Below are 12,192 nucleotides of genomic sequence, written 5' to 3'. Positions count from 1 at the left end.
ACTGAGCTCTTATGTCCTTGGGCAACCAGGTCTGTTCCATGCATATCACACTGCCCAGAACCTGGCACCAGGCTAGGCCCACAGTGGGGGCTCCAGGAATGCAAACTGAATGAAAGAATGGGTGAATGAGGCAACAAACAACAGACTGTTAGAACCCTAAAACCATACATTAGGCCACAAGGTCCCATCAGCCACATGGTCCAGTCCTGCAACCCTAGCGTGCTGGTGGTGCTGTTTGCGGGAGTAGACTGAAGGCCATAGGTCTGATGAGGGGTGTGTGCCCCTCCTTGACCACCCCCCACCATCTGTCCTCACTAAGACACAAGAAGTGCTAGGGTTTGCTGGGTCAGTGACAGGACTGTCATTGCCCGCCTGCAGGGGCCCATTTGTGCTGCACTGTTCAGGCCAGGCTCGTAATACTCAGACCTGCATTTAGCGGGTGGGACAATTCTAAGGCTTCAGGTGCCAGGCTCTGAGGTACAGGAATCAGACTGGTCTTTGCCCCCAAGGTCCACGGCCCAAGTAGGACACGGGTCCGGAGAAGTGGTAAGCCTGCTGCGGAGAAGGCTATGGGAAGTAAAGGCAGAGGGCCACTCTCTGCCTGGAGTGGAGGGGAGGCTGCTCAGCAGGGGCCCTTGAGAGGGGCTCACAGTGCTGAATGGAGGAAAGGCTGTTCCTGGTTTGCTGAACAGCAGGAGTAAAGGCCTGGGGGTGTGACAGGACACTTGTCATGGAAAAATAAAATGGCACACCAGCGACTTGGGGTGGCATGGGGCAGCTTGAAAGGAAGGCTGAAGCAAGAAGAAGCACCGACCTCTGAGGGGCACAGCAGACAGTGGACAGAGGGAGCCCTCCCCACCAGAGCCACACACCTCCTAGTCACACGCCTGAATTTCCTCCATGAGAGGTTCACCCTTCCAGACCCCTCTTCCAAGGTACAGATCCACCTGGGGTTTGCCAATTGTGGGTCGTCCATACCCCAATACCAGGGAGTTTAGGAGGTGACGTATACACAGGAAAACAGTGGCCAGTGCCAGAGCAGGGAAGGGCACAGCACGGGCACAGTGTGGCAGGAGGAAGGCAAAGTGCTGGCCTGCCTCTGCTGGGAGGAAGCCACATGGCAAAAGTCAAGGCTGCAGACACAGGTTGTGGGTCAGACGAGAGGGCCAGAGTGCCAGGCTGGGAAACGTGGGCTTTATTCCAAAGACAGTGAGCAGCCTCCCAATTCTTCCAGACTTGCTAGTCTGGAAGAATTATCTGGAAATGCAGATGGTGGGTGGAAGTGGGCCCCTACCACACTGTCCAGGCCCCACATGATGAGGGGTGCACCTGGCTATACCTCACTCCCTTGTCCAGAAGAGGAGAAACCACCGGCGTCAGCTGCATGTCCACCAGGCATGCTCCGAGCACACTGCAAGGCATCCACGGCGAGGGCCGTCCCTAAGTGGGCACTCTTCTGTCTGGTGGGCTGCTCTGTTCCAGTGTCTGCAACAGTGCCAGGCACTTAGTAGGCGCTCAATAAATGCTCATGGACCACATGAATTACCTCATGTGATATTCACAACCATCCATGGGTTAAGTACAATCACCATCACCATTGCAGAAGAATTTACTGAGGCTCAGAGAGCGAGGGCCATCACACTGGGATTTTAATCCAGGCAGTGGCTTCTGATTCTTCTCTAACCACTGTGAGGCATTCAAAAGGAGGGAGAGCAGAAGGAGGGTACCAGTGTGAGGCGGCTGTAGGAGTGTGGATTCGCTTCCCGTGGCTGCCACAGCAAATGACCACAGACTGATTGTGGCTTAAAACAAGGAAAGTTTATTCTCTCATGACTCGAGGCCAGAAGTCAGAAATCAGGTGTGAGCAGAAACCTCCCTCTGAAGAGCAAGGAACAATCCTTCCTTGCTTCTTCCAGCGTCTGGTGGCCCCAGGCGTTTCCTGGCTTATGGCTGCATCACTCCAATGTCTGCCTCTGTTTTTACATGGCATCTTCCCTCTGTGTCTGTGTCTCTTGTAAGGACACCTATCATTGCATTTAGGGCCCAGACAGATAATCCTGGATGTTCTCATTGTGATATCCTTAACTTAAGTTCAACAACAAGACTATTTTCCCAAATGAGGTCACATTCACAGGTTCCGGGGATCATGATGTGGATATATATTTTGGGGGCTGCCGTTCAACCCACTGCACGGTGTCTCTGGCTTTTGGCAGGAGCCTGCTTAGGGCCCAGAACATGAAGAGATGTTGGACTCCTGGGCCAGCCGCCTGCAAGTTCTTGCTCTGTTTCTCCTTCTCTGCCCCTAGATTCCCAGAACACGCCTGCATCTCTCCCGGACCCCCAGGCCAACCTCTCTGCTCTCTGTCCACAGGTTTGCCGGGCACCGCTCCAGACCTGGAAAAAAGAAAGCAAATTTTTGGGCAAAACTTTATACCTCCAAAGAAGCCAAAAACCTTCCTGCAGCTCGTGTGGGAGGCGCTGCAGGACGTGACGCTCATCATCCTGGAGATCGCCGCCATCATCTCCCTGGGGCTGTCTTTCTACCACCCGCCTGGCGAGGGCAACGAAGGTAAGACGGACCTCGGACCCAGGAACTGCCCCGCACACCTGACCACCACATCCACACCGGGGGCACTCGTGGCTCACACAAATAATCCTCTCCTTCCAGGGGAGGAAACCAAGGCCCAAGGGGCAGGGCCCCGCTCATAGCCAACACAGCCAAAGAGTGGCCGAGCCAGGCCTCAGCCCCGTTTTCCCTGTGTGAAATGCACAAGAGTTGGACCAGCAACAGTAATTGTTTTAGTGAGCATTTTTGAGCACTTACAGAGTGCCAAGCCCTGGGCTGAGCCCGGTAACCTCCTGAGGTAGCAGCCATGTTTATGCCTGTTTTAAAGATGAGGAAACCTTGGGTTCAGTGCATACTGCTTGGGTGATGGGTATACCAAATTCCCACAAATCAGCACTAAAGAACTTACTCATGTAACTAAATACTACCTGTTCCCCAAAAACCTATGGAAACAAAAAAATGTAAAAAAAAAAAAAAAAAAAAAAACAAAGATGAGAAAACCAAGGCACAGAAAAGGGAGTTACTCTGCTCGAGGTCACCAGCTAATAAACAGTCCTCAGATTTTGCTGTGGAGCTTGTTGAAAACACTGGTGTCAGTCCAGGTCCTAAGAGAGCCTGGTTCTCTCTCTCCAGAGTCCAGGGATGGCTGGATTTTGATAAGCACACAGGTAAGGGCGACCCTGACATCTGTGCAGGCTGATCTGTTTTATAATTTGCTTTTTCAGTCAGTAGGATATTGTAAATACTTTTTTGTGATTCATTATGATTCAACGTTTCCTAATGAATGTGCTGCATAAGTAGGTAACCCTACTACAGCTTCAGACAAGCAAATTAAAAGTTAATAGCACATAAGAAATAACATTATGGGCCTCATTTTCCCTAAATAAGAAGATGGCCTCTGAGGTCCCTTGAATATTTGTTGCCCTGCCCCCTCCCAAGCCAAAGTTGCCCAAGAAACTGGATAACCAAGTCTGTTAGGCCAACTACCTCAATTTTACACATAGTAAGTTGATTTGTTTTCTTTCATGACTTCTTTCCATAGAGGGTTTAAAGACACAAGAGAGATACATCTCACAGCATGCAGTCAAATAGAAAGCCAGACAGAAAAGGAATGGAAGCAAAGAAACCGGCTGTAATTGCTGCCATGATTGAGATTTAAATCTGACTTGAGGTTCCTGGCAGCCAAGACAGAAAGGGAATTAGGGTGATTTGCTGTGAATATACTAGAAAGTACCGAATTTCTAAAATAATAATAATAAAACAATTTTTAAATGAAAAAATTAAAAACTAAAAGGTAGATTTGCATAGCTCAAATTATCAACAAGAAGGAAAACTATTTAGGAAGATGACATTGCTCTTTACAAGAATTCTGGGAGGAACTTTCACATAGCACATTACAGGAAATGCACAATGGGCAGCCTTCTTTACAGAAGTTTTACACCAAATATGAAAGAAGATAGTACATGACGACTTGAATAAGCCTTGAACAAAGCTAAGAGTGTAACACAAATGCGTAATGATAATACTTCTTACTATTTTTATAGCTACCACTAGTTGGGAGCTATTATGATAGAAGTCCATTTAATTATCAATCCTCACAACAACCCCCAAAACCAAGGCCCTGAGATAGCAAATTGCTTGCTAAGGGCACACAGCTAGAAAGTAGCAGAACCATGACTCAGACCAAAGCATTCTGGCTTCTCGGTCCTGTCCCTCAGCTGCGTTTCCTCAGAGAAGGACAGGACTGAATCAGCCCAGATACATGGCCTCATGCAACCCAATTCAGCACAAGATTAGAACTCAGATAGCAGGTGGTGGAGGGGGTGGAAGGATAACATGGACTGAGCTCCTCATGTGTGCCAGGAGGAGCTTCTAACCCCCCAAACAGGTGAGTGCAATCTTCCATCTTAGAGATTCGGAAACCAAGGCCCAGAGAGGGGAAGGACTTGCCTGCCGTCACAAAACTACCTTAGGCCGTAGGGCAGGATTTTCAACCTGAGTCGGTCTGTGGCTCGTTCCACGGCTCTTCCCTGCCTCTGGCCAGGGCACTAGCTCAGGCCACGCCCTCGTCCAAGGCAGCTGCACACAATCCAGCTTCACTGGGATCAAAAGTTCTTGGGCTTTGTGACCATCCTGACTCCTTCTCCCAAAGCCCATGCCCTGGCCTGAGATCTGAGCTCTGGGCCTTCCATGTTTCCAGGACTCCTGTGCCCCAAGTCAGGCTTGGGCTCCACCAATCCCCAGCCACCAAGTGCAAAAACAAACTAACAAACAAAAAGCCCTGAGGAGACATCAGTTTCACCAGGGAAGTTGACAGGGACAGTTATGTGGCCTTCTTGGCTCCCTTCTCCCTGCACACAGCCTTCCAAAGACTGGGGTCCAGCTGTGACTGAGCACCCAGTACACATGGCACTTTATGTCCAGGTTCTCAGTGAACCCTCACACCCATTTCACAGACCAGGAACTTTCGGCCAAATATCCCCAACAGGGCCCTCCCTGAGCAGCCAGTGTTGAAATTGTGTCATTGCTGTGGTGCTACTGAGTTTTGTTTGAAATCATGAAATGCACCCAATTTCTTTTTGACACCAGCTGCCACATCTTGGAAGGCACCAGAGTCCAGCGATCAGAGCCTAAGCACAGGGCCTGGATCTGCCTGTCTGGCCCTGGACCCAGGCCGGCCCTCCATGTGCTCAGCCTCAGTGTCTTCATCCATAAAATGGGGTGAATGATAGTACTTGCCTTGTGGAGCTCTTGTGATGATTGAAGGAAATAATGCAAAGCACTTAGCATGGAGCCCTGAGCCAACTTCAGGAAGCAGGTGTCCCCATGTGGCCGATCGCTCCTGGTTTCTGGAAAAGTGACCACGTTCTTTTCAACACCCCACAATTCTAGTATCCTCTACAGCAATGCGGGGGTGGACAGTGTGAGCGTATTAGAGTCACAGGTTCCAAAGCCCCAGCACCTGTCACTCTTGCCTCCAGCCCCTGTCATGTTGAGTCCTCAGAGGCCCACTGCCCGCGTCCGCCCCAGGTCTAAAGATCCAGAAGTTAGAGCCTGAGCCAGGCAGAGAGCCTTGCTTCTGAGAGGGCAGGCAGCCCTGTGCACAGAACAGACTCAGGAAGTTCTACAGAAGGAGCAACACCGGCCCTGTGAGCAGAAGGAAGGAAGGAGGGAGCGCAGGCTAGGGGGAAGAAGGAAAAGGAAAGGAAGAAGGAAGGCAGGGAGGGGCTTATTTATAACCTGGCACCCATAGGAAAGATGGGCAACATTCCACCACCGGCCTCACCAAATCCCCAGTGCTCACGTTGTTTGAACTCATTCAGTTTTATTTCTCACTTGCCATTATCTTAAATGCCTTGGAATGGACATCCTCAGCCCTGAGCTCTGATGCTAGCCAGGTACACGGCATCCCCACCCCCACCCCATCTGGCAGGTGAGGGAACTGGAGCTCCAAGAGCGGAGGGTGGGGACTCACCCAGAGTTGTGGCCTGGGCCCCCAAGTCAGGCCTCAGGCTTCCCGCACTGGGGACAAACTCAAGAGCCAGGGATGAAAAACCCACAACTGGACTCATTCCAGGACCAGGTCTGGGGGCAGGCAAGGAATACAGCATGGTGGCAGCACTACAGGGCTGACCGCCCCCACCAGAAGACACATCTTTCGAGAGGGAGGCCTGCTCTTAGCAGATGACAAAGCAGGGCCTTGGGACCCAGTGGGATGTGGGTTCAAATCCAGGTGCAGCAGCTCCCAGCCAGTGACTGCCCCTGCCCAGGCCTTACCTTCTCCCTCTGTCAGACAGGGCTGGTCACTGGCAATGTTGATGGGTGGAATTAGAGTCACACATGCAATGAGTGTATGAGTTTCTCGCTGTGCCTGGCCCATTGTAGGTGGTTAGTAGATACAGTCATGTGTCGCTTAACAACAGGGACATGTCATGTTCTAAGGCAATTTCATCGTCGTACCAACGTTGTAGAATGTGCTTACATATACCTAGATGGCACAGCCCACTACACACCTGAGCTGTATGGTGCAGCCCGTTGCTCCTAGGCTACGCACCTGCACAGCGTGTGACCAGACTGAATCCTGTAGGTAGTTGTAACACAATGGTGAGTATCTATGTATCTAAACACGGAGAAGGTACAGTGAAAATACAGTATTATAATATTATGAGACCACTGCGGTAAATGCAGTCGGTCAGTAACAGAGACAGCCTCACACAGCGCATGACTGTGTTTGCTGAGTGACCACAGGGCCCTTGTCCAGCGGTGACACTGTTGCTATCTGTACACACTGTCTAGTTTTACCTAATGCCTAACTCCTGGGGCTCTGCCCCACATGTCATCTCATCCTTTTCCCTAAAACCATTGGGCCACGCTGGGCCAGGCTGGGCCAGATGCCCCCTGATGAGCAGGAGTGAAGAGGTATAAAAGCATCCCCTAACTTAAAGCCAGGAACCCTCGTTTGAGTCCTGGCTCTATCACTTCCTGGTGTGTAACCTTGGGAAGGTCTTATCTCATACTCATCACTCAGAAAGCAGTTGGGGCAGGGCTGTGGGTGCTGTAGCACTCTGCAGCCTGTTAGTCCTCTACCAACATCATTTTGTACATGAAGAATTACCTGGCTCAGAGACCTCTAGGCACTTGTCCTAGGTCACACAGCATGTTCATGGCAGGGCTAGGATTGGCACACTCAGTGCCCCCAACCCCCTGCTGGTGACAGCTCCCCTAGTGTCAGAGTGCCAGCAGAGTGACAGGCACATAGTAGGTGTTTAGAAAATGTTTATGGCCCAACTAGTTTTGAGGATCTTTGTTGGATACCAGGCCCTGGTAGCCATCTGGGAGGCAGATTCCCCATTGTACTGGTGAACATGCAGACAGGCCCAAAGAGGCCAAGTGGGTTCCCCAAGCTTACACAGACAGGGAGAGGCCACACCCTCTACAGCCCCAGGTCCAGGGAGAGCAGTTGCAGTTGCCTGGACCCTATGGCCACAGTCTCCAGATCCTGTCCCTGCCCCAGTCCAAGGGAGCTCCAGAGGAGACCTCAGCGGGACCCACCCTCTCCCCTCTTCCCTCCCCTTCCTATTCCCTTCTCCCTAATTGCTCCAGGGGCAGCAGGCGTTGTTCCTAGGGTCAGACAGCTTCCAGGTGGCCAAATCCCTGCCCCAGTCATCTGCACTCCCACTTTCTAGCCATCCCTGGGCACCGTGTGACCATCAGACAGTTCTCTGGAGATAAAAGCTAATCGGCTTTTGCTGGCAGAGTGAGTACCCTCCGAGGCCCAGAGGGTTCCTTGGTGTTGAGTCAGCAAGGGCAGCAGGTAGGGCTGGGAGTTGGAATGGGGCAAATCCCACTCAGTCACTGTGCCCTTGGCTTTCAGAGGCCAGTCCAGGGAAAAAAGCTAATGAAAAGGGGAGAGGACCAACTTTTACCACGTATCTATCATGTGCCAGGCCCTTAGCTCACAAATCCCTGGGGTTATCCCACCTCACAGCTGTCTAACCTGAAGCTCAAAGAGGCCAAGTCACTTACCTGAAGTCACACAGCAGAGGCTGGACTTGAACTAAGTCTTTCTGATTCCAGAACCCGAAGGTTTGTCATTGCTCTAAGTGTCCAAATGCTCCTGTAGCTGCTCTAATGGGGGCCTCATTGAGGAGGCACACAGCAGGGGAAATAACAGCCTTCCCATTTCCAGAGCACATAGCAAGGGGCAGGGGATAACAAAGGTCTTGTAAAATGCAGCATGGGGCTCTGTAATCCCACTCCTTCCCCCTCCCTGCCCCTAAGCCCCAAGATAATGCATTTCCATATACTGGATTTCTGTTTAGCAAGGTTCACCTATGTTTCCCAGTCTTTGGAGTCTCTATTGGTGTCATTCATGGTGGTACAGGAGGCACCATTCACCATTTCCTCTCCTCCCATCATCATATGTCACTCAAATCTAGCAGGAGCCCCTTCTGTAATGTGGGCCTCAGGGCTTCATAAAGCCGGGCTGTGGAACTTGAATGCAGTAATGCTCACCCACACACTGGAAAATAAGAAGCACCAGCTTTAACTGAGCATTTACTGTGTGCTCACTGCAGTGGGTATTTTACCTGAAGGCTCTCTCTTAAGCCTCTCAACCACCTTATGAGAGAGCACCTGCCATTTTGCAGATGAGGAAAACCAAAACAAGGCAGGCACAGTGGTTACATAGCAAGTTCATGGGCACCCAGCAGTTAGCGCAGCTGGGATTCAAACGTGGTTACCGTTAGCACAATTATGATTACCATTACTCCAAGCCTGGTCCTGCTGAACAGTTTTAAATTACTGGAAAAGTCTGAAACTCCCAATGGGGGAGAAAGGTGACTTGGGAACCCCACATGATGGCGTTGTTTCCTGGCCCGAAGGGAACGGCTGGTTCAGTGCAAGACCTGGAATTTTCCAGTGGCACATGCAGCTGGGCCGCAGTGATTCCGTATCTCCCCAGACTTGGGCCCCACCCTTCCAGGAGCCAAAAGCCCATAAACATTCCTTGAGTGTCACTTGGCCTTCTTGTCATGTTGCTTCTGACCCCTGGCTTTCCAGAAGCTTCCATCGGGGTCTCTTGAAGCTTCTGTTCTCTGTTCCTTGAGACAGACTGGATTTCCAGATGCTCAGCCATGAATCTTTGGCAAACACATGGCAGAGGGGACTGCTGGGCTCGGGGAGAGTGAACAGGCCAGGTCTGGTGTCAGATTCCAGACCTGGATAAATTCCCATTATCTGCTGTGTGACCGCAGGTAAGTCTCTGCTTCTCTCTGAACAGCCCCCTTAGGGGTTAAAGTGAATGCTGGGTGCACAGCAGGCCTTGCAGGGTATCCAGTGCCCCACCTGGCCCCTGTGGAGGGGAACTGCTCTGAGTTTTCCAGGAAGGATGGTCAGATGCTGCTGGAGATTCCTTTCCATGGAAATGGCCGCTCCCCAGGTCCCAGGGGAAATGAAGGCTGGGTGTGTCCTGACTGTGGCACCTCACCTCCTGGGCCTCCACCTCTTGCTTTCAGGATCCTTGTGGGGATGGGAAAGGGGCATGGAAGGGCCGTAGGCCCAGCACTGCATGGGTAGGACCTGCCTTTGGGTCTGATGCCTTCAGATCTGATGTGCTTAGGTTCTTCTTTTTCTCTTTACCCCATGGGCCAGGCAGACCTCGAGAGTTTTGGGGGCCTAGACTGGGAGGCTCAGTGGTGCAAGGGTGTGGGATGCAGGGTCACTGTAGGTCAGACAGGTGGCCTGCAGCTCAAGCATCAGTGTCCTCACTGTGGAGGGCGGCTCACTCCTCAGCTGACATCTGACAAGAACTGAGTTAGAGAACCTCCTGTGCGCTGAGCTCTGGCCAGGAGTTTCCCCCTTCCTCTCCCTGAGCCCCAGAAGGTGGTCTCAGTGATCCCTATTTTGCAGATGAGGCCACTGAAGCTGGGGAAGGGCAATGACTTACCCAAAATCATGCAGAGGCAGCAGCAGGATTAGAACCAGCTCATCTTCCCAACCTGCCTAGGCAATGTAATGAGACTCCAACAGAAGAGGACTTCGGCAAAACTGCCTTCTCAGACCCTCAAGCACATGGAGTATTGGCTGCCTTTGTTCTGGGAAAAAAAATGCCTCGCTTCCTCTCTTTTCTCATGAATTAGAGAAAATTCCTTGTCTTTTCTCATCAGTTAAATTATCTTTTCTCTCCTCTGTGCCTTGTCTATGCTGTAGAGTCCGTGAACTTTACCACATTGAATTTCAACTCTCACAATAGGTTCCCGAGATAAAGAATATTCTTCCCATTTTACCCAGATGAGAAAACGAGTTTCAGAAAGGGAGTCATTTGCCCAAGATCTCACAGCTAGAACAAAGGCAGAAAACTGAAGAGGCTAAGATGGTGGGCTCTGAAGCCAGACTGCCAGGGTTCACATTCTAGCTTCCTACTTGCCCTTCATAGCTTGGGCAAGTCACTTGACCTCTCTGATAAACCTCAGTTTCCACATCTGTGAAATGGGCAGTGTGAGTCCCCTCCCTGTGAGACAATCTGTGTGAAGTACTTTCCACAGGGTTTGGTTCCCAGACACACTGAATCAGTGGATAATTATCATCTGATTCTTAACACTTGTTACTTGGCAGAGCTGAGCTGTAAATCCAGCCCATGAGGCCTCTCCTGCCTGGCTGACCTCACCCTGCCTGCTTCTATCTGGTCTTTCAGGATGCGCGACGGCCCAGGGTGGGGCAGAGGATGAAGGAGAGGCAGAGGCAGGTTGGATCGAGGGGGCTGCCATTCTCCTCTCAGTTATCTGTGTGGTCCTGGTCACGGCCTTCAATGACTGGAGCAAAGAGAAACAGTTCCGGGGCCTGCAGAGCCGCATCGAGCAGGAACAGAAATTCACCGTGGTCCGGGCTGGCCAGGTGGTCCAGATCCCTGTGGCTGAGATCGTGGTTGGGGACATAGCCCAGGTCAAATATGGTAAGTGTCCCAGCCACAGAGCCAGGTTCTAAAGCTGGATTATAGGCAGAGGTGGGACAGGCCAGGCTGATGCAAAGAGATTGGCTCAAGGAAGGGGGTGCCTTCCTGAAGGCTGAACCCAAACCAAGATGTCTTCTGAGATCCTTTAGGAGGTAGAAGGGTACGTCCTGGAGGGGGTACAATCCCAGAATCCATTTAAATCAGAAATGACAAGTACATGGCACATGTGCCACCACTCTCCAGACTTCCACCCATAGCAGACATTACTAATCAGTCACAGCTCAGAGCCTGCATACAGCCGCAGAAGCCTTCTCAGCACAGCGTTCCAACAACCACTAATGCTCAGAATGGGTTTATTAGATGAAATCTGTTTCCCATCCCTGATTTGGCTGCTAATGGATGCTTGTTGGGCTAGAGGAGATGTTAGAAAGCCTATAAGTGGATAACTGAATATTCTGGACTTGTGCTACTGCCATGGAGAAAATGGGCAGGCTGGCACCAAAGGGAGTTTGAGCCAGATATGTCCTAGGTAAGTTGAGGCAGAAGGGTAGAGATTGGAGTGCCCCTCCTCACTCTGCCATAAAGGACTTGATTTCCCCTTGACAATGTGACTTTGTTGGGGCCTTCTCTACCCAGCCAAGACAGACTGGTTCCTTCCAAAAGATTTCCCCAAACCATAACTGAGACTAAAGAAGAATGAATTGTTGGGAGACCTGCACTCCAAGGTCAGGTGAGGTCAAGAGAAGCACTTCATAAAGTACATGCCTGCTTGAGCGAGGGTTGCAGGTCCCCAACCTCAGCCCTCCAGGCCTTGTTCTGTGCATCTTAGCTCCAGTCTTGAGCTATACATGGGCCGTCTGTGGGCACCATCTTGGTTCCTACACCCTGTGAGCTCTAGACATTCTATCCCTGATGGCAAACCTTCCCTGGTAATCGCACCTTTAAGGGAATGTTCCAGCCTTCTAGCCACCTGAGAGCCTGCTGACTCCCCTGCCCTTCCTCTTGCCAGGTGACCTTCTTCCTGCTGACGGCCTCTTCATCCAGGGCAATGACCTCAAGATTGATGAAAGCTCTCTAACCGGAGAGTCTGACCAGGTGCGCAAGTCCGTGGACAAGGACCCCATGCTGCTGTCAGGTGAGCTTCAGCCTGATGTTGGGCCCATTCCCGTCGCCA

At 51.3% G+C, this 12,192-nt stretch overlaps 2 protein-coding genes across 10 annotated transcripts in view; both read left to right on the top strand.

The window, feature by feature from the left end:
* SEC13 (SEC13 homolog, nuclear pore and COPII coat complex component) overlaps positions 1–12,192 on the top strand; it is a 534,021-nt gene that overhangs the window by 419,430 nt on the left and 102,399 nt on the right. The window lies entirely within an intron of this gene.
* Positions 1–12,192, top strand: part of ATP2B2 (ATPase plasma membrane Ca2+ transporting 2) — a 189,041-nt gene that overhangs the window by 97,816 nt on the left and 79,033 nt on the right. For all 9 annotated transcript variants that reach the window (XM_050781438.1, XM_050781437.1, XM_050781435.1 and 6 more), the window contains exons 3-5: positions 2,372–2,569; positions 10,761–11,018; positions 12,028–12,153. In XM_050781438.1, coding sequence (XP_050637395.1) covers positions 2,372–2,569; positions 10,761–11,018; positions 12,028–12,153 — 582 coding nt within the window. The remainder of the gene's footprint in view (positions 1–2,371; positions 2,570–10,760; positions 11,019–12,027; positions 12,154–12,192) is intronic.

This window comes from Macaca thibetana, chromosome 2, assembly GCF_024542745.1.
Source record: "Macaca thibetana thibetana isolate TM-01 chromosome 2, ASM2454274v1, whole genome shotgun sequence".
Classification (NCBI taxonomy): Eukaryota; Metazoa; Chordata; class Mammalia; order Primates; family Cercopithecidae; genus Macaca; species Macaca thibetana.
The sequence above is the reverse complement of the archived record's forward strand: the minus strand, read 5'-3'. Positions and strand labels throughout refer to the sequence as shown.